Below are 23,506 nucleotides of genomic sequence, written 5' to 3'. Positions count from 1 at the left end.
TGTCCACTTTATGAATAATAAAATTAAATTTTGGTCTCAAGCACTAATCTTGACATTTATCTCCCTGGAAACATTTCTGAGAGATGTTTGAGACAACAAATTCAACAGGATCCAAATGAAAAAATAGGATCCAAACAGGAACCAAAAAAAATTTTTTTTCCCAACTTTATCCTATTTCTTAATTTCTTCAAGTTGATGAACCAGGTACGTGTTAATTGCAAGTCGACTCGTTTTACTTTTGAAAAGAAATCAAACCTGCATCATCTACTTAGCAGGAATACATAGCACTCCAAGTAAAAGGAAACAGAGCAAGTAAGCAAAGCTAAACCTCATCTGTGTTGAGAACATGTCATGAAGGGTCAGTAAATGTCCAGCTGAGGCCGTCCAGCCATGCTCAAGCAGAAATTAGACACCCAACCGTGAGAAACATCTGTATGTGTGTTTTCTGGTGTAATTTGTCGTACCAGCTGATCCAGGGCAAAGTCAGAAACCTCGTCACTACGGCTAAAGAGTCGGCCATCTCCTGCATGCTACACAACATCTACCGACACATGCAGAGTCAGGGCATGTGAACGCAGCTCTCTACCAAGATCCCACCTGTGCGTCAGATACATGAAGTACAACCGCTAAACAATCTAGGAGTGAAGGTTTGTGGCTGTAATTGTGATTAAATTCACTTTATACACGGGTTAGTTGACTTCTGGACTGGTTCTGCTGGATTTTGTTTACTGCTATGAGAGTAGAAGGAGCTACTTACACATGTACACCACACTTTTCAGATTTATTTTTTTATGTTAAAATTCAAAAGAATACCATAGTGTATATTTTTTACAAGGTAATGCTTCTGTAACAGTCGACACACTGGGCATGTTTGAAATGCTGTGGTTAAATTGTAAACGGAGATTAAATGAAATTAGGCAAATTTAATTAAATGTCTTTCAATCTTCTATCATAGATATACTGCACAGTTTGGTCCTTCTCCTCTTCTGTGTGCAACATCCCTGACAGATTACTGTCCAATAAAAGCCCCTAGCACTGAAAAATTCTTTAAAAAATAATTTAAAACAAGGTATTTCTAAACTTTAAAGCAAACATTTCTCTTTTAAAAAAAACCCAACAACAAAAAAGCTAACTAGCTAGAAATGCTTTTTTTCAGCAGCTAGTTAGCAGTAAAAAGAAAATAAAACTCTAACCAGCTAACAGAACAAAATGAAGATGTTTCTAATAATGTGTTATGTGAGTGAAACTGCTTTTGTAATAAATGCTGTTTTTATGATGTGGACCCCAAGAAGGGCAGCCATTTTTACGGACTCGGCAGTGGCTAAACTTTTGCCTGACAGAAAAGTCTCAAGAGAAAAATAAACTACATATGATAAACAAAATTAAATATTCCTGCCACCACAAAATTTAAGACCTCTTATTAATCGCATCAAAGGGCAAATACAATTTTTAAATGAATAAGACATTTTAAGGCCTTTTGTAAGGATGTGCGGGCACCCTCAGTAACGCCACTACAGCGTACCTCCTCCATTTCTGTAGCAGAGGTAGGGAAACCTCCAGACGTTGCCCAGGCCCACTGCATAGCCCACACTTGTGAGGACAAACTCGATCTGGTTGCCCCAGTTCCCCCTCCGGGAGTTTTCATCCTTCTTCACGGGCTCCCCTGGAACGGCTCCATTCTGTAACAAAGAGAAAGGGAGAGGCACATAGGTGACTTCAGGTTGCAGCGAAAGCGCGTGGCTTTGCAGGATAAGTGTTGCTACAGTGAGTCCAGCAGTTTCACATTCCACATTAAAAAAAAGAAAACCTTATTGATCCCGTAAATTGGCCTCAGCCTCACTTCTAACAGCTCTAAGACTCTGCTGGGCGCATCTGAAGGAGTTATCTTTTTCTCGCGATTGTTCAGCTGAATGTGAAGTTCGGTTATTCAAGTGTCATGGTTATTATCAGACGTTTCTATCTCCTCTGCCCCGAAGTGGAGCATAAGGTGGGCTCGCTGGAGCAGAAAGGATGGGAAGTGAAATCAGTGCCTTTAGAAAAGCCTCCCAGCATCCACTTTGTGCCGCCTTGATTTCCAACTTCTCCTCTGCTCTCCTCCCTCCATCGCTCCATCTGCTGGCATCAGATGGCCGCTCTCCCGTGACCCCTACGCCCCGCACCCTCAGCTGTGTGTCTTGTCGGTCCTGTTTGTGTCTGTGCGCTGCTCACATGACGGCGCTTGTGTCGCTGCTGCATGACAGATAAATACTGCAAACTCAGATCGCCGAGGTAGAGCTCGAGGTGTCGCGCACGGGCTGGAAGTAATCCGACATCGACTGACTGAGTTCTGCCGACTCAGTTGAGCAAAAAGCTGCGACGAAACGGCAAAATAGATTAAATGGTCCAAACGATGGGCCGCAGCACATGTTTGACTTTAGTACTTTAGATGGGGAAGAGCTGAAAACGTGTTTAAATATCTCTGCTTCCTCCTCCCAGGTCATTTCTAAACACTAATTTCAGCTTTTCAGTTTCATGGTGTTCAGGCTCGACGACGCGCCAAGCCGTTGTCAGGCTGCAGCGGCAATGTGGAGGTGTCAGTGTTGTCAAGGTATCATATCGCTGAGTAAAAATAACCCACTATAATGGTATTTATGCATATATTCATAAAATCATTTGACTTTTGAAGACAGAAAAGGAGGAGCTGTTCATACAGTTGCTAAAGTATAACACTGACTGTTACAATAACAACTCGCAGGTATTAAAGGTAGGCGCCAGGTAGGCGTTTTCTCTGGCTGTATGGAGAATAATTTGCTTGCGGCTGTGCACTGCCAATCAGCTGGCAGAAATCAGTCCTGATTCCTACAACAGAGGCGATGTAAGACTTATCTGTAACTGAATAATTTAGTAAAACAGTAGCAGTGGTGTTAGAAGATTAATAAAACACTTTTTGCTTCTGCAGAGCAAGTACTTCACATTTACATTTATTCTGCATTTCTGCTCATGTCTTTGTCTTATTAAAAGTTAACTTAACTATAATAATCAGTATGCTGTATCAGTTAGGATATGTTGACTTTCTTTGCTAAGTAACGCAGTTAGATCAGATTGTTTCACATTTTCTGTGAAAACACAGAGATACCTTGAAACTGTGGCTTCATACAGTCAGTGTTATTGCTCGCACATAACTCAGAAGTAGTAAATTTTCGCTGATAAAGACCTTTTCCCAACAAACACAGCCCCTACAGAGACATCATGTTCATGAGCATGGAAAAAAAATAATTAGACAAAATAGCAACAACCATATAAACAGCTGCCATTTTTTCTGGAGAAAAAAAACAAAAAAAACCCTCTTGTCTGTGAGTCCAGCTGTTTGGAGGGAAAACAAACGCAATTTCTCCGGCTTCCTTGACCTCCGTTTCCACAGGTCTTCGTACTGCAGGTGCGACAGACAGAAAAGATCAGCAAAACAAGCACTGTTGCTCGGGGGGAGCCTCTGAGTGAGCTGGCGGCTGCAGCGGTGCGTGGGTGGAGACCGCCAGCAGAGACGCCGCCGTCGCAGCGGGTGGCGCATTACAACATCTCCGTCCCGGAGTTGACTTTGGAAGAGCAAGAAGCGGCGGAGCACACGTGTGCAGCTGTGCGCGCGCTCCCGCAGACATGTCGGCAGTACTGCTTGTGCCGACCGCGAGCGACCAGGTGTGGGCGTGCACGGAAAACACACGCAGATGCGCAAACACGCGGCGTGGCAGGTTGCACTCGACTCTGCGACAAGACAAACAAGAACTGGAGACGAAACTCTGGGAATAGCAATGACCCTTGGATCTCTGGTGTTCCTTCAACTTGATGTGCCCAAGACAGGCTCACACACACACACACACGCCCACACACAGTGTGTGTGTAGAATCTGAAACAAGTAGCTCAGGGACAGAACAGAAAGAAAATGTTGAGTATAGGCGTGCATTTTGTGCTACACAGTGACGTTTCAGCTTATAAATTCTGAGACAAACACATCTTTTACTTACACTTACATGAAAGTCATAAAAGTGCTTTCAAGAAGATTATGAAATATTTCTTCTTAAATGTTTCATGTCATCAAACTAATACTATTAACAAGCAAAGGAAAGTTGAGTAAAAACGTAAAATTTCAAACAAGAATGTCCTTCAATCCAAACCGATCTGGCCATTGCCCCACCTGTAGAGTTTCGAACTGACTGCAATTACCCTCATTACCTTTAGTTCCTTTTCACTAACCTAGCAAAGGTTTGGTTTCTGGAAGTAGATGAAGCTGTCTTAAATATCTAATAAACCACCACTTCAAATGAAACTTTTTGGAAGGGGAATGTTGCGTTACATCTGGCATGAAACTAAAAGAACATTAAAAGGACCATCAAACATGGTGGAGGCGGTATGATGGTCTGGGGCTGCTCTGATGCTCCAGGACTTGGAGAACTTTTTCTAATTGACGAAACGATGTATTCCACTTTGTTTTCATGAAGAAATTCAAATCTTAGCGTGAATGGTTGACTTAAAATAATGGCTTTGGATGGTCTAATCAAAATCTGGACTTAAATTCATTTAAGTTATTCCAAAAAGTCATTCGGGCTCAAAAGCCTGTCTGAAGTGACTGTATGTTAAACAGATTTGCAAAGAACAGTTGGCCAGAACCCTTCTAGAGCGGAAACCTACCAATTGTATATGAGGATAAAGTTGGATTGTTGATGTGAAACATGCGACAGAAAAGGAAAAAACAGTGAGAAGAACAGTGAAATAAGTTTTTTTTTAAATCTGTAATAATTGGTGTAAGCTATTCCTGCATCAATTAATCAGAAGTTTAATTAAATCAAACGTTCTAGTCAGAACCTTTGCGCGTTTCTGGTACTCCCATAAATCTGACGCACAGTCAGCAAACTGGTCAAAAATGGCTGACAGTTGTGCTAAAATTACATAAATTTCATCTGGTGACAGCAGTGTCGTTTCTCCAAACAGCCATGACGTCATGTGTGAAACATTTTGCTTCATAACATGTACACAAGTTATATATTAGAAGTATCAGAAACGCGCATCTTCACTGGGACACTGTTTGGAAAGCTGAGACACCGTTTGGCCAGAAGATGAATTGGGAAACTTGAAACCTGACCGTACAAATATACATGCTAGAACCTTCATCAAGTTAGATTTGAATGATCGCTGTAGGATCATTCAAATGTGCAAATCATTATTTGTTGTTGGTCTCCGGTCTGACCGTACTGCATGTCTTCCCATCTCCAGCAATACTTAGAGCTGTAATGCCCAGTCTTTTTTTTATTTTTTTTTATCAGTTACTGCCTGTTTAAATGTGGAGATCCTGCGATACTGCAATACAGCTAAATCGAGATATCTAAATCTTTTTTTTCCCCCTTTACAATAACGTTCCTGTGCTCAGATGTCTACACAAAAGTGATGGTGAAGGAAAGTTAGCTGCAACAAAGAGCTGCTGAAACACTGGGCAGTTTTGAAACATTCAAGACAGCTATTTTTTTCCCTGCAGGTTTTGTCTGCTTATGATGAAATTGAACTTGTAGCAGTAAAAATCTGTTTACAAGCCAACATAATCACAAAATGATGTCAAAGCAAAGAGCAGGCATGCTAACGTTAGCACAGTGCTAAAACGATGGCTTCACCTGAAAACAAGATGTGAGTTTAGTAAGACATTAAATGAATTCTTTGTAAGTTTGGAAATAGATGGCAAAGCGTTAGTTTTTGAAGCAGGTGTTAAGTTGTGCAGCTGACAAACCCTGAAGAGCCTTTAAATACGTCTGACTCATCCTCCGGCGATAAAGAACCAACGACTCTCATTTTTACTTAACTGCTATGAAATGAAAAGCGGCACATGTTGAACAGGGATCTCATTAAGACGGACCCAAGGTGATGACTAACTCTGAGCTAAGGCAACTAGCTGAACCCTGAGGGCGACATCGGTATCTGACCACGGAGTGTCTCTGTGCCCAGGTGTTGCTAGCCTGCGGCGTTAGCTCCCTGGACCTCCTTATGCAGACGCTCTTCTTCCCTCCGTCCATCCACTCCTCCGTCACATGGTTCTCCAGGACCATCTGGGCTTTATGTAACCATCAGTCCCCCTCTCTTCTGTCCTTCGTTTTAGTCCGCAGCTTTCACCAGATTTCTTTTAAATAACCGCTCTGACCTTGCTCAAACCCATGTCACTTTTGGACATTTCTGCCGTCGTATAAGAGCGAAACAGATAACACCTAAGAGCAGCTAACAAGACAAACTTCAGGAATAACCAGCTGCATTTTTTTTTGACAGATTTCTGCTTTGTTTATTATCATCTGCGGTCCCTCGCTAAGTAATAAAAATTTTAACTATTAAACATTTTTGTCATGCCGGAGCTACAAACATTAATGTTTTAATAAGAATTTTTTTATCTGCATTGTTGTGAAGTGAAAAAGTTTTCAAGATACAGATGAAAAAATTTAGCTTTTTGCAGGACATCTTTACTTTGTAATTACAGCTGCACATCTTTTGTGGTATTCCTATGATTTCTATTTTTAGAGGGTAATCATTTTTAAGTAATTAAAAAAAACATCAAGAGTTATAGAGTTTCAATCAGATTTAAGCTTAGACTTTAACTGGGATATTCTAACAAACAACTTTCTTGACCCTACTCACAAATTGCATAAATATTAAAGGGGTGCTAATAGTTTTACAAAGTTCTGTAAGACCAGCACCTACTAGACAAATCCTGAAAGTGATGTTACAAACACGTACTGGCGTTCAAAGAAGTGATTCGTCCCCCTCATAAACTGATGAACATCACCTAACATTCGCTCAACTGGTTTCCGACTGCTAAAATTAGACTCCAGCTAAACAGATTGTTCTGCGAGGGCATTCACACACAGGTTTGAGACCAGCACTCCGTCAAAACGTCCCGTTACGAACTGTTCCCTCCACTGAGCTGATCTGGTAAAGAATGCCGGCTCAGAGCCTCGGATGGAAATGCCAGCAAAGCTGCTGATCGGCTCTGTGCAGACTCAGACTCCGAGCGCCGGGTGTGACATAAGTTGGGATCACAGCGGTTTATCCAGAAGCACACCATTTTCCAAATATCTGCAGTTGTAATGCAAATTCTTCCTTCCAGGTAGATTAGGTGCTTATTGCACATTCTTAGCCCTTGTATGTCGAAATGGGGTCCAACCGACCCCACACACATAAAACCTGTATCATTTTCCATAGACCTCTACGTTTGCCTCAGTCCTCGCACGCACAAGGGTTAAAGATCAATGTTAACATTCGGTTAGCTTGCTTTCCACAGCCGCTCCAGTGCTTTTAACTCGGCTTCTGAAAAGCTCAACTGGTTGATTAAATATCACGTAAGGATGCAGTGATTGAGTTAGATGTTTTTAGCTGCTCTTTTGTCTTTTTTTTTTCTCTTTCCACAAGCAAAATTCAATCCACTGAAAAAAAAAAAGTGTTAAGAAGTGTTTAAATCCCAGGTAATTTCTCATGTTTTTGTCTCTTCAAACTGAATTCTCACTAGTCTCATGGCAGCATTCGTTAAATACAAAGCTAAAGCTCCTGTGGTTGCAGAAGCAAAGTTTAGTGCTCATTCATTTTTCAGAGTTTCTTCCCTGATTCACTGCAGAAGCGTTGAAGCTCATGATGGATGTCTATCGTAGTGTTATCAGTGTTAGTCTCTTGAGTTTTCAGCTGTCCTCGATCTGTTTGCCAGGGTTTTTGGATATTTGATTTAGATCACGTACTACTGACATTTAAATCTTCAGTCTGGAGTAATTGTGAGCAGTTTGGGTAAAGGTCAATCACAAATTGAATTCAGTTCAGTTTATTTATGAGGCACTAAAATTCTGACAAAAGTCATCTCAAGGCATTTTTACTCTCTACCCAGTGCATTAAGTGCCGGTACTCTCCTAATCTCATACAAATACAGGACAGAAACATGTGTAATAATTTTACACAGATCTGTCTATGGACCAATAGATCTGTATTTTTTGTAGAAAAATGACAACCCCCCCCCCAAAAGAACAGAGGCAGTTCTAAATCAAATCCACAAGACAAATTTAAAGCATCATGGAGCCACTCATGTCACCTTTAAGCCTCATGATGCTTTCACGGTTGTGTCTCAGTTCTTGGATGTTTGGGTTTTTGGTTTGATTGTTTTTTGTGGGTAATTTTTGCTTTATAGTTTCAGCCACATTAGTTTGTTCCATTATGTCTGTTTTCATAGTTTGTTGTTGTTCCCTTTACTGAACATCTATTCCTTTCCATCTTATCTTATCTTATCATGACCTGCAGCGTTTTTGTGCTGGTCTTTAGAGAGACCAGCACACACTTTGGACCATTTAGTTCCCTGTCAGCAGAAGCCAACTCTAAAGTGGAAGAAGATGCTTGATTCTTGCAGGACCAGCAAGATTCCTTTCACGTAGTAAAAAATGACAATAACAAAAAATCTGTTAATACTTTATTTGACGGGGTGTGAATAAGACTGACATGACACTGTCATAAACATGACATAACACCTGTCATGAACATGAGCGAGTCTTTATGAATGTTTATGACTGTTGTCATGAAGTGTCATTCAGTAAATAATGACACTTTTAATGCAAAGTTGCTGTAAAAGTTGCATTGAAAGTCCATTAAAAATGCCAACATTGCCTTAAATTGTCATTATTTACAAAATCATGCAAAGTTGGCACTTTTAATGGACTTTTAATGTAACTTTTACAGCAACTTTGCATTAAAAGTGTCATTATTTACCGAATGACACTTCATGACAACATTCATAAAGACTCGTTTATGCACATGACAGATGTTATGTCAGTCTTATACACCCCTTCAAATAAAGTGTTACCAAAAAATCACATGCACCTCACAACACTGTTGGTTCAGACAATATTAAAACACAGCGTTCTTGTTTAAACGCTTCTTTTTCCTGTTTGACTGATTCTTCTAATACTTCCGCTTTCAGTCCGACCCATTAGTCCTATCTTCTTCTACAATTGCAATGAGGAAGCAGTCAGTAACACGCAGAGCTCTGCACAGGCCTGATAATCTCTGCAACAGAAAAGCGATTTGCTACTGCACCCTGTGCGTGTCATGTGCTGTCTGAAAAAAATTTATTTAGACGTTCCCACTGCGTAGCGATGACATTTTACTGACAGTCTTCTTTTTTTCTTTTTCTCGCCCTCTCTCTTTCAGAGGAAGCTGCGGTTGTTGCAGTGAAGGTTCAACTGCTAGTTTCAGGCAAACAAATGTGGGTTTGTGTTGGTGGTAGAGTCCGGATTTTCTGCCCCGTTTTTAGTTCTCCAGATTTTAGATCTCCTGCTTGTACCAGTTTTGTCCAAATGGAAAAGCAAGCTTTAGTCTTCTTCACTCGGTAACAGCCTGCGCACTAAAAAGTGGATGTGCTTAAACATTGTGCGCCAGCGTCACTGTTCAGAAACACATTTGAATTTTAAGGTTAGAAATAAAATTTTACGGTACATCTATAGATATATTTTGGTAGATTCTAAGTCTTGAGTGCATGCTCAGTTGTATTTATCTCAACACTGCAAAAACACCAAATCTTACCAAGTAATTTTACTCTTGTTTATAGTGCAAATATCTTACTACATTTGAAGTAAGACAAAACTGACTTACAAGTGTCTTTTCAGCGAGATATAGGAGCTTGTTTTAAGTCAATACTTCCTTAATATTGGTGAGAAAGTGCTTGCTCCATTGGCAAATGAATTTACTTCTAACAAGAAAATTTCCCCGTGTTATAAGTGAAATAATCTGCAAATGGAACTCGTACTTTTCAGTCAATATCAAGGAATTATTTACCTGAAACGAGCTTCTATATTTTGCTAATAAGTTACTTTCAAGTGAATTGTGTCTTAATTCAAGTTTAGTAAGATATTTGCACTAGAAATGAGACAAAAATACTTGGTAAAATTGTGTGTTTTTGGAGCAAAAACAATTTGTACTTTCTTTTGGAAGTCTACGCATTCACTGGAGGTACAACAAATGTTCAGCAAATAAAAATGCACAATAACTGAAAAGTCAAATCGTAGTTCTGTTCAGGAATATAATCAGCTTTTCTCCAGGTGAATAAAATAGACTTTAGTAATACCCAAACCATCATATTTTTCTTATCAACATGTGAGAAAATTGTCTTGTGGAACTGTTTTTGTTTTTATTGCTTGTTGCCGCAGATATTTTTGCCGTCGGCCCCTGACTGCACAGCTGTGGCCTGTGAACTTAGGACATTCTCTCAGCACAGACTTACAGCCCACAGTGTGTTGTTCACCCTCAAGCTCATTTCATTGTTTTGGGAAATTTAAACCAGGGACACATTTTACATAATGACGGGACAGACAAACAGGAAATTCGGCTGTAACTCTGACCCGTCCTTAGTACCCAGTATCAGACTGTTTTTTAATTAAGACGTTATTGAAAATAAACATCCGTCGGGCTTAGCTCACCGGATTCAAATTCTAAATATGTAGATTATATATATATATATATATATATATATATATATATATATATATATATATATATATATATATATATATATAACTCAATAAAATTCTGTTAAAAAATCCGTTACAGCTTTTGGTCATAGTCCAGGATGGGTTAACCTCTTGTATTTTCAAATTGCTTATAAAAGCTTAACCAATGTTTCATGAGCCTTTTTAAAGGCAATTCTAATTCTTTCCACACTCAAATTTGTTTATATTTCTCTCATGGATGGATGAACTTACCACAGGAAGGATTCATAAAACTTTTAAAGAGTTTTCTCTTAAAAGGTAACAGTGTTAATTGTTACTTTTCTGGTTAGAAAATTGTTTTTTTCTCAAATTATGTAGGAACCATGCTTAGAAACCTAACCTTGTATAAGAATACATCTCATTTCTAATGTAGAATGTTGAGTTAAGAATCCTCCATAATCTATCTATAACAAGTATCTGGGGTTATGTAGCATGTGTGCTACCTGTTTCTGTGAAAGAGGTGCTGGCTGGTTCACAGCTGTCATTTGTCAAGGCAAAGCTTACACCATCTTTAACTTTGGGACAAAATTACACACGAGTTATGAGCACTAAGAAGTCAGAAGCTGCTCAGGCAAACTGTCAGCTTGAAAGAGAGAGGGGGGGATGTGAAGAAACTGCATCGACATCTGCTTGACATTGAAAGCAGAAAGGTCAAACAACGAAAATGCGCAACAATATTTGGGTGTGCCTTCAGAAGAATAGCTTGCACTGAAAACCTAAAATGACTTGTGGTTTCCATTGTTGTGTTGCTTTTATTTTATTTTATGTTTGGATGATTTGTAGCATTTGCATACTTCACGCAATGACAGTGAAGGTTGTATTATGTCTGGAGGCTTGGAAGCAACTTCAAAAAATACTGACAGAGATGCAGCAATCTGACTTTTTGTGCCCGACTTTTGATATGCGGCGCATGTGCAGCTTTGACCAGCTGTTACTAGCTGAATGATCTAAACTAAATTGTCAGTCAAATATATACATTTCTTTGCTTTCTCTTGCCATGAAACAATCTGAAAGCAATGATATCGGCAGTGGATTTGAACTTATACTAGCAGAAAACATGGTTTGCATTATGGAAAATGCAGATTTACACTTTAACTCAAAAACTAAAAATGCTCTCAACAATCAGTCTTCATAGTGTCTATTCTCTCTCTTACTCTCTCTCACAACATGAATGGACCATGGAAATGACATAGCTTTAAAATAGTCTCATAAACCTCCATGCTTCCAAGACTGTTGTCGTTAGCGGACATGCAGTAAGCGGGCTTAGGCACGGTGCATTTGATAAAAGGGAGAAAATCAGATTTTTCAGTCTCAACACCTTCTCTACAGGAATATGTTTTGCAGGTCTGATAATTCCTAGCATTAATCAGGGTCAGTGAAAAATCCAGCAGCTTATGCCCATTTCATCCATCAATCCATTAATTCACTGTTTTCTGTTTATCAAAGATAAGGTCAACTTAGTGAAGCGTGCCGTTGCTAGTCCTTCCCATAAAGTTGTGCTTAAACCTCAACAGCGTAGATGTAAATGTTGCAGACATTAAATGTGAAGCTCTCCCCGTTACTGTCTTGTGTGAATCTCTCTTCCTGCTCTTTGGTAAAGCCCAGCCGGTCCAAAAGAGCTGAAAAGATTCCCGTGAAACAGGCAAAACAACATGTTGCCATTTAGTCCAGGATTCCCAGCCAATGGTCACCCTTCCACTTATTCCAAATGGCACACGTAATCTCCCCTGCTGCACCTATGCAGAGTTTAGTAAACACGTCTGTCTGTGCCGACTGAATCCCTCTTGGCTATTGTGGCACAAAAAGCCCACCGGATCCCCCCCGAAACCGGGCAGCTCAAAGCGTCTTTTATCGGTGGGCTGCGAGGTGTGAGTAATGGGCCTAAAGACAGTGTAGACCGTAGCTTCTCAACCTGCTACTGCTGGGGCCACATACCAAAGGATCCCATTGGGCAGGGATTGAATAAATCCCCCTCCATGGCTGATTAATTGAGTCCAATAGCTTGGGTGTCAGGAGCAAGATGAGAGGGATTCGGGTGCTTGTTAGATAAAAGGTGGGAAAAAATGAATGGTTGCTCGACCAAGGGTCACTTACACGACGCGTCTCTTCACGCGCTAAGTAAGTAATTTCCAGCTGATGGTCATAAAAAGCGTCTTGCAATGTTGTCATATTTAAATCTAGCGTAACTTCTAAGTACAGGTATCTGTTCATTTCACTTTTCCAAGGCATCAGAGCTTAATCTTTGTATCAAAACGAGGAGAAGCGCCAGTGTGGGATTGTGAACGACAGCACCAGTTTAAATTATACCTTGTCTCCAAACACCTGTGCAATCTAACACCGATCTGTTTCGTGGCTGAATCGACTTTTAATTCAGACAGTTAAAAAAAGGTTTGACTGGAAGTGACTGAAATGATTTTCAGTCGAATGGCCCAAACTGACGACTGGTCAGTTGGAAACCCGAAAATCAAAATTTTTTTCCTGATCAACAATGCAGAATCACAGTAACAACAATCTGCAGTGTGAAAGTCGTTACTGAGAGAGGAAGGGTGTTTAGGAGCGATCGGAATCAGATTAAATCTGTAGCAGCAAGAAAAAGCTTTGGTAAAAAGCGGGGATTGGATATAAACTGCAAAATTATATTTTGTTATGAACAAACTGACAAAAACTGTGATATTGAAATATCTAAATCCAGGTTATTTTATGCTTAATGAGACACAAAGACTAAACCAGCTGTTAGGAAACTCTTTAACGAGAAACAAAAACCTTTATATGGACCCAAAACTTTGTTTAATACAGCAGAGCTCTCAATATCACAACTGCATAGTTTATTCACAGTAATCGCCAGGTAATATGTCCTGATTCAATGTTTATGTAAATAGTTTTTAGAAACAGGTGTCAAGAGCAGCGGCAAACTGTAAAAAAAAAAGTCATCTGCAGTAGAAAGAGGCACTCTACTATTGTATTAAGATTTGGTTTTTACATGCAATAATAATTAAACTCAGTATTTTGCAATAAGGAACAAACTAAAGCTAAGAACAAATTCACATTAGCATTAATAAAACCAGATTTCAAAATCAGCTATCCAATGTTCACAGAACGAGATAAGATGCAATCTAAATGTGAAGCAGTTCAATTAAAAACCATAATCCATGCAGATTAAACGTCATCATTAGTCTCCCCACATCAAAAGAAAGATATGAATTGTAAAGCTTTCATCTTGCAGTGCAAGAAAAAAATATTACTAATGACCAATGCATGGATCAGTTTCTCAATACCTTGAAGCATTTTTGTACCATGAGAATCTTTGTCTATCTACCTATATATAGCCAATAGTCATTTCTTACCACTGAAGAAATGGTAAGAAATGACAAAATTTCTTTTCTTTTAAAAAAATAAAAAATTGTCCCGTGAATTTTTAGTAACCACGACTGCCTTGCAGAGACCAAATCTTTTTGCTTCGTTCCTCTTTTTCTACAAGTGTGGGACGACGGCAACCTGTCAGGCCTTTGTGAAGCTTCAGAAATAGGATGTTCTCAGATTAAACAATGGCATTACATTGTTTAATCTGAGAAAACAGGTGTCCAAATCTCAGGAGAGATTTGGACACCTGCAGCGGCTGACTGAAACAGCGACAGACACTTAGAGCTTCAGAGAAGATGTCACAGAAAGAGAGTTGGCAATGGAGGGGCCAAAGGTTTGGGGGTATGGTTAGGGTTAGGGCTGATTTTGTGTGGACCAGCAGGCAGGTTTAGGGGGAGCTACTACATCTCTCTCTCTCTCTGTTTCGTATTCTCTCACTTTTGCTTAACAAGTTCATTTGTGCGTAGGCCTTCATCGGGGAATGGCAAGTCAAGTGATGCGCGAGACTGGCCCGCGGAGCTGTTGGCCCTCGCAAGCTGTTCACCTGCACCCCTCCACTCGCAAACATACACAGAGCCACAGACATAAGCAGCGCGTTTATGTTAGGGCAAGAGCACTAGATACGGCATCCAGAACTGCCAAAAGCCGGAGCGAATGCTGTGCGAGTCGTCTTCAAGCTGTAGTGTTTCCACAACATCGGCTGTAGAGTCAGAACTGAAGGAGGCTCACAGACTTGTTTTGTTGATCGTAGTGCTGACATGCTTAGCTGATTGAAGCGTCGGTTCGAGGCCGCATAAGTATCGCGCAATGACGACCGACTGCTTTAGAACCCATCGTGGAAGCTTCTGGTTTCTCCTAAAGCATGGTGACTTTCTGCGTTTATTCCTGCATTTTTAGAGCTCAAGTCTTTGTCACAAAAAATCCCGGAAAAGGTCTTTTTTCTCTTAAGAATAGCCAGTCTCTTTTAGGTTGCAACAAATGGCTTTTACCACCTGGCTTTGAATCAGACAGAATCCAAACAAGGATGTAGCGTTGCCGTACTATACGAAAACGACCATGAGCTAGATGATGTGCATGGAAAAAAAAAAAAAACAGATCTATATCACTCATTTCCCCCCTAAATATACCTGGTTGCTATTAAATCACAGATCATTTCACCAAATCTTTTCATTTGCATTGGAAAAACTAAAACAATCTTACCATGTATTTTTGGCCTCGTTTCTAGTGCAAATATTTCAGTACATTTGAAATTAAGACAAAACGAACTTAAAAGTAACTTTTTAGCAAGACGTAGATGCTTGTTTTGAGTAAATAATTCCTACGTATTCAATTGGACGATTATTTCACCTTATAACAAGACATTTCTCCCATGTTATAAGTTCATTTATCTGCCACTGGAACAAGTACTTTTCATCAATATTAAGGAATTACTTACTTAAAACAATTAAGCCACTATGTCTTCCTGAAAAGTTACTTTCAAGTGAGTTTTTGTACTAGAAACTAGAAACTAGACCAAAATTACTTGGTAAGATTTTGTGTTTCTGCAGTGTGGAGTTGATGAAAAATAAATAAGAATTTTGGCATGTTTCTGTAAAGTTCCTTCTAATATATCATACAAATAAAGCTGCTGCAACAAGGTTGAGGTACAAGGAAATCATCATGATAGGACTAAGATGAGCTCAACAGGAAGGATCTGACTCTACCACTTGACCACCAAAGCACCATAGTCTGCTTAAGGAGAGAAGCTACAGTTCCTCGTGAAGGTGTTTTATCGAGATGTCGCCGTGTAGCTTGACGCAAAATAGCATACAAGAAGGAAAATGACAAACCTTTATTTTACAAAGAGCAGCTGTAGGTGTTTCACTCCATAGATGTGGACTTGTTCATTTAATGTGATAAGTTGATGTGATATTGTGGACATATAAGGACCAAGGAGTAAAGCATGGAGGACACGGGCGTTTAAGTCAAAATGTGGATTTTTCATTTACCCCCAAAAGTATGGAAACACGATTAACAAAGCCAACATTTAATCAGGCAACCCAACTCCATAAACGAGACTCAAAAATCAGAACCAACCAAACCTCAAACAAACAGAAGACAAACTGACCTGCAAAAATGGCACATAGGGGAACTTAAATGCTGGTTTAGCTAAAGCATATGGACACACAAGGTGTAAGACAAAATGGCTGCCAAATAACAACTAATACAAATGTGGTACAGCCTGACGAGGCTGTCAGCAGGAATCTCAACCTGTAGACATTTAGACACACTCTTTACCTACCAGGAAGAAGAAGCCAAGCAACTCAAACTCAAAGAAAAAGCTTTTAATTTGACGTGAAACTGAAATTCAATCAATCTATGTGGTGGGACAGACAGACTGGAAGGTGCTTTGGTAAGATGTAATTAAAATGTCCCTTTTTGAAAGAAAAGAAAACTTACATTGCGCATCACAAAAAACACAGTATCCCCACTATGAGGTATGGCGGTGGATGCATCATGCTGATTTTGTTTAAGTTAGAAATCCAGGCACGTTTTTCCTTTCACTTCAAAATTACATGCTACTTTGTGTTGGTTTGTGACTTAAAATCCTATCGAATGTTTGAAGTTGGAAACATGTAAAAAAAACTTCACATTGTGTAAATGCGGCTATTTGGACTGTGTTAGTTTATGAAGACGTATTTTAGCAAATCTAGAAGAAAAAAATCAGCAATCATAACCATAACTTTTAGATCCAAGATCAAACAATTATTCCTAAAAAGAAGAAGGAAAAAAAAAAAGGAAATCCAGTCAAAAATAATTTCAGTTGTTTTTACCAACTCAACTTATTTGAATTTCTACAGGAAAACAGCAAAACAGAGTTAATCAAAGTGATCTTTCCCTGCAGCTGGCATCCTGGCTAATTAATTTACAGCATTGTACCATCCCGCTTGTTAGCTCTCCTCCCAGCACTCTCCACTGGAGCCAGTGTTAACAAACATCCTCTCTATGGAGCCGCCGTTAATCCCTCATACTGCAAAGCAAGTGTGCTGCTTCACCGAGAACACACACATCCACACACACACCACACATGTAGACTCAACAAGCATTATCAGCCCTAACCCCCTCTGCATTTCCTTGCTAACACGGTGAACATGCTGCCTCACCGAGCCTTGTCATCAGCTCCTTTTCTCCCCTGGTGTTTGCCTGCTGCAAATCCATGACAAAGCTGATGAATAAGCCTCATCAGCCTTTTCTCCTCACCCAGTTTCAGAGTTCTGCCTAAACTTCTTCCCCCCCGCTCCCCGTGTCAAAAACTTGCAGCGCAACGAAATGTAAATGCGATGCATCCAGATCAGGGCAGCTGAGGAGGAGAGTCATGACGTCGACGTAATTGGGATCGATTTATTGAAGCTTTGCTCTGTGGAGACCTGCAGAGTTCATTAAACACTAGGCTTCCAAAAAGCCACCACATTAAATGCTAATGAGAGTTTGTTCTTAGCTTTGGTTTATTGCAAAATGCTGAGTTTAAACCTTGGTCTAAAATTGATACGATAGTAAAATGCCTGATTGCACTGCAAATGGCATCATACAAAGTGGTATTATTTTTTTTATTTTACAACAATTTAATATTGATTTATCCCATTTTTCCCCCCTCCATCAAGTTTTAAATAGTATACATTTTACATAAACATTCACCCACTGTAGAAGTATCTCTCCATATTAAAGATGAAATATGTAACTTTTATAAACTTTTGTGTCTCTTTTTAGATGTTTCTGAAATCTGTGTTGCGACAGTATGAGACAGTTTTGAAAGCATCAAGCTCCTCTGCCTGCCATAGTCCTTATTGTAGCTCTACTAGGGAATTTTAGATTTGCATTTTGTAAAGTGAACCGGTGTATGTGCTGCAGGAGGGGTCCTGTAGCAAAACTGCTAAACAACATGTTGCTCCCTTGTACTTCCCAGGCATATCTTTTTACGCTTTCCTCCAAATGTGACAGTGATCATTATGGCCAAACATTTACATTTTTGTTTCATCATACCCCTCCAATAAAGATCTTTGTCCAAAAACTGTGTTGTTGGTTTTGGAGCTGTGGTTTGTTCCTCAATAAGAAACCCTTTAGTCCATTTCTGTGCAGGTCTTGTTTCCATGGAGATACTGACGTTCTCTTACCAGCTAATCTTCTGTTACCTTCTGATGGTCTTCTGCTTTAGGTGTGTGATCAACATTTTGCACCAAAGCATGTTCACCTACAACACTCTTACCTGAGTAAGATGGCTGAACATGTCCTTGGTGCATACTTAATACTTTTTACAACAGATGAACTTGGTATGTTCAGCCAACTGGAAAATGTACCAAAGGACGGGCCGTACTTTTGTGATTCTCTTTGATTCCTTTGATTGCGTTTTAGCCCAGAAACACACCGACAGCTGTGCCTCCAATTAACTCATATGTTTTAAATGTACCTATTAGATTAGATTCTTAACTAGTAAAGAAGCATCATCATCTGGATTTTCTCAATTGGACGTCTTAGTAGATGTAAACATTTGACTTTGAGGAAATAAACAAAAGATCATCAGAATACTCTCTCTCTCTCTCTGTCATTATTCTGGCAATCAGCCAAAAAATATAATTGTATTAATCCTAACTGACCTGAAATAGGCGACGTTTTCATGGTTATGTGCAACCGTGGCGAAATGGTATTGCTTTCAAAACTGGGAGCAGCTGGTTAGCATCTCAAATAATATCTGAATCACATGGAGGCAGAGAAGGACCAGAGCAGAGAGAGAGGGGAGAAGTTCAAACCACCTTCTCTTTCAATCATTTTATGGGCCACGACTCCAACGTCTCTCTGCTCGACTTTTCAACTAGACAGCCAAAGATTTGCAAATGAGCAAATGAGGTAGTTGCTCATTTGCTTGCTAACAAACTATGATGTCATCCAGGACTCGTCTCTGCTGCCCGGAAATTAAGCCGTTAGCTTGTCGAGATACAAAACCGAGACACAGCAATAGACTTCGGTCAGAAGCCTCTTCAGATTTGCTGCAATACTGACCAGAAATCCTTCCTGCCGGCAGCATCAACAATGACTCTGAATTTTGGATGACATGAGTTACGCCAACATTTCATTTCCCTCTGGGAAAATGAAGTATTTTTTTAACTGAATTGAATTTAATATCAGAATATGGCTGAAAATATCTTCTCGTTGTGTATACAAATAACCAGTTTCAAAAGTAGCTGCGTTTTATTATTTTTTCCCAAGCAATAATTTGTGAAAGTATATCATCATTTTGCTGTGTTAATGCTTCCTCTCAGTATCTCTGCAGCTTCATAAGCAAATTAACATTTGCTTCCACTGTACCTAAAAAGCTTTAATTTTATGTTTCAACTAAAAAAAATATGACTGGCTTGTATTACAGACAAGTTAAAACAAATATAGAACCTAGGATGAGTACAGGACTTAAAAGGAATCACACATATGCAGGACAAAACTACAAATATCTGTTTTAAACCAGAGTGGGTGTAATTAGGGACAACGACCTTCCCCACCAATTTCCCACAGTGGAAGTCTCGTAATGTTGGGCATCATGAGCCTGAGGTGGCTTGATGCCATTCTCACAGAGCGAGACAGAAGTGAACTCTCCACAATGGGCTCGTTAGTTCTGGTTTGTAATAAAGAGTTCCAGGAATCAGCATAAAAGTGCAGGCACAACAGCGTGGTACAGTCAAAGGTCTCGGGCTCCTTCGGCAGTAAAGTTACCTGGTTACAAAATGCCTTCACTTGAGGCAAAGGCATTTTCAGGAGGTAAACGTGGAGGAAATATATTATTACCTTTGACCTCTTTGCTCCTGTCTGTTTTTTATTCTAAACAAACTTGTTGATTACTATAAGACAGTTTAGGCTGGCTACTGTAAAACATATACAGCGGCGCTGCTGACGTGTACAAAAAACCTCAATATAAATTGTTGCTATGGAGACTTGGCAACCGCAGGATCCCACTCTTTGCTGCCGTTCTCTTAGCAGTAAACTTACCATCGTTCTCAATGCGCGTGACGGGAAAATTACCTTCTCTGTCCCGGCTCCAGTTGCTTTAAACGTTTTAATTATTGCTCTGACTTTATATTATTATAAGGGAAAGTTCAGATCAGTAGCTATTTCTGCTTAATCCATGTTGAAATGTGCTGACAAGAAATTGGCTTCTGTGTATTTATAACCAAGAGAAGCAATAAGTAAAAACCTGGATACTCTAATTAATGCAAAAATAGTCAATTCTGACAAAAACAAAAAAAGACATACATGTCTATTTCCTGGACGTCTCAACTGTTATACCACTGATGTTTTTCAAACAATAATTTCTTTGTGTAAGAATATGCTACTGCAATAGTGATAATAAAATATTTATTTAACTTTATTGGCGATGCCGATAAGAACGAAAGAGAAAAAATACATCCAAACTATTTCTGAGTTATTATCACGGAGTAACAAAGTCATATCCGACAGTTTTATGAGTCTTTTTTGTGATGGTAATCTGAAGATTCATCTCTATGATTGCAGTAAGCAATATTTGCTTATTGCGAGGGAAAGCAAAAGCAAAAATAAAAAAATAAAAAAATCACCATGTCCCCTAGGGGGTTCCGTAGATTATCACTTAAACTAAAACTGAAATCAAAGTTTTAGTTCTCCCTCCACAAACGCAAGTCTTATTAGTTTGCCTCGTGTTGCGCAGTGCAAGCGAATGCTTCAGCAGGGCAGCTGTGAGCCCAGAAACCAAACCAAAGCAAAGTACGGAGGCAGACCCGAGGTCGGAGCCACCGCAGGGACACCTACACGCACATCCATCCACACACAACCACTTTTTTAATTCAGTCTATTTCCGTCTCCCTTTTCCACATGTGTCGGTTCTTCCCCCTGCTTGCCAAACCTTGGCTCAGAGTAAATGCAAGCTACTTTGCTGCGCTCCATAAACTGCCAGCACCTGCCCCCAGATGAGCCAAGTGTTTTTGTGTGTGTGTCTGTGCGCTGGCCCCTGCTGCTGGCTTCCCAGGACAGATGTAATGTGCCGAGCTGAGAATGAGCGGCAAGCTAACGTAAACGCCGTGTGCGCGTGTGTGTGTGATGTTCGTGGATGCTTCTCATTTGATTAGTCATGTCACATTTATGCCCATGTTTATTTCAAACGTTCCTGCCAGATTATCAGTCTCTGCTCTATTCAGCACGTTTAGGATGGAATGAAACAGGAGAAGCTATAGCGCACCTCGCTAAAACGGTGACAGCCTGCGGCACAGAAAGGCTAAATACGTCCCGGGTACACTGGTATTGTAGAGAATCATCCGTTCTCCATGCTGAGTTCTTGATATATGAGGTTAAAGAAGAGTCAGTGAGTTGTATTTATGAATTCTATTTATTAATACCAAAATACAGCCAGTCCATTCTGACATGCCACCTTTAGGAGACAACAGACAAAATGGCACCCAAGAAGAGTTTGTGATCTCCTCTATCTAAGCTACGACCCAAAGAATTCATTACCTAGTTGGTCATATTCTCGATTCTTAGCTTTGAGGGTGTTTCCTAACATGCCATTTCCTTTATCTTTAGATTTGCAACTAGCTAACAGAGACAGAAGGAAAACACAGAATTATTTATTCTCAACAGCATGGATAGGGATGAACCAAAAAGGTGAGCGCTGGAGTGCAGTAATGGCCTACTTTAATGAGTCTGTTTAAAAACCTATTTAAAACAACAACCAGTTTTGTTGCTGAAACTACTTTCTTTGAGGTGTAATGCTTCAAACATTTGCGTCAGTCAGAAATTCAAACACAACAGAGTGTAAAAAAGTTCACGTGTAACTTGATGGCGACTTTTCAAAAATGACATCGCTTCAAATTAATGACAGGGTAATTATAGCTTGTCTGATTTTATTTTATTTTATTTTTTTCCTCCCCATTCCTTTTTTTCTTCCCAGTATAAAGCACGTCAAAGCCAATCACCGGCGTTCGCTCAGCAATTACCGGAGCCATCCGACCTTCTTATTACTCCAATTACCAGTCAAGCATATATTGAAAATCATACACATGACCTCAGACTATTGTCCCGGCGCGCTGAGGTCCGGCTACTGCTGCGAGCTGCGAAATGACAAAAGAGACGCTGGAACATGCTTTTGATTACAGCCTGGTCAACAGCCTCTTACTGAGATATGAATCCTAATGACTTTAGACGTGTTGGAAAAGTGTTGCAGAGAAAACTGAGCGAATTATATACTTTTAATGTAAAAAAAAGCAATAAATCAACTTTTTGAGGTTGCTGCTAAGTTTAAAAAAAAGTCTGACTCATTTTTGAGATTTAACAAGTCTTAAATATGGTTCTTATAATCTGGTTCTTATAATAGATTAAGGAAAGTCTTAAATATAATGGTAACTCATTGCTTCTTGCACTATAGTGGCATCCATTAGCTCCTCCTGGTCCTCCTAGAAGAGACTTACAATTATGTGATGATGTAATTAACATTGAAACATTTTTGATATTTAATCCACTAGCAGCTCCCGCAATATGAGAAAGTAAATAGCTAAGGAGTTCTGATTGACAACGTGGATTAAAATGGTTATCTAAAATCCGTCAGCAGTAGCTACACAGCTTACTAACGTTGAAAAGTATGGAGGATAAGTTCAGAATTGCCATGGAAAGGAGTTCTCATCAATCATGGTAAAACTATTTCAAAACTTGTTTATGAGTATTTTTATTTTCTCAGTTTTACTTTATATCACCGTTATATTGTATATTCTAGCAAAAATAACAAATAAAATGCATAGTAATAAATATACGGTCAAGCCTAAAGTTATGCATATCCCTTGTGGATTTGTATTTAAATTCATATTTTAAAGCTGCATTAGGCAATTTTTGTAAAAAAACTATATATATATATATATATATATATATATATTTTTTTTTTTTTGTTTTACCAATTCTCACTATGTCCTGACAGTAAAACATTTTTTGTCCTAAATGAATAAATAAAATTGAGCTTCTCTCCCTTCTGCCTGTGGTCCTTCTGTCAGCTGCAAGAATACCCACCTCCTGCTGAGAAACAACCAATCAGAGCCAAGCAGAGGGTCTTCGCACTGCCAATCAAGCTCGTGTACATTTGATTTGATTGTTGTAAAACCAATAAAACATTTTGTGAAAAGAGACGGATAATAATTTTTATTATTTTTTATTTTATTTTACTTTCATCATCTCAAAGATTAAAACCGATTGATGCCGGTTTATCAAAAAAAAAGAAGAAAATCAGTAACATTATTTATTATTACAAATTAAACTGTAATTACTGGAATATGAAGTAAAACTATGAATATTCAACCCGCGTTTGTTAAACACGTTACTGCCAACACTTTTGATAAGATGGAGCGACATGTTTGATAACGAGAGCAAAAGAGCGTTTAACTCAGACGCACCAAGCTGCAGACTGGACGGACTTAGTTTATCTTCGGGTTTTTTCGTCGGTGTTCAGTTAAATGCTATCAAATGATCTCCGACAAAACCAGAGAAGCACTCCCGCACTTTGTTTGGATTTTAATTGCCTGAATGTGTGCACACAAGCAATCAGCTTCATCAGCTCCATCTGCTCTTGACTCGACCTAATCAACTCAGGC

General features: G+C 39.4%; 1 protein-coding gene across 4 annotated transcripts in view; it reads right to left on the bottom strand.

The window, feature by feature from the left end:
- Positions 1-23,506, bottom strand: part of slc6a9 (solute carrier family 6 member 9) — a 76,619-nt gene that overhangs the window by 20,024 nt on the left and 33,089 nt on the right. For all 4 annotated transcript variants that reach the window (XM_081598076.1, XM_081598075.1, XM_081598074.1 and 1 more), the window contains one exon: positions 1,523-1,679. In XM_081598076.1, coding sequence (XP_081454202.1) covers positions 1,523-1,679 — 157 coding nt within the window. The remainder of the gene's footprint in view (positions 1-1,522; positions 1,680-23,506) is intronic.

Source organism: Poecilia reticulata, chromosome 17 (assembly GCF_904066995.2).
Source record: "Poecilia reticulata chromosome 17, P_reticulata-male-v2, whole genome shotgun sequence".
Lineage (NCBI taxonomy): Eukaryota > Metazoa > Chordata > Actinopteri > Cyprinodontiformes > Poeciliidae > Poecilia > Poecilia reticulata.
The sequence above is the reverse complement of the archived record's forward strand: the minus strand, read 5'-3'. Positions and strand labels throughout refer to the sequence as shown.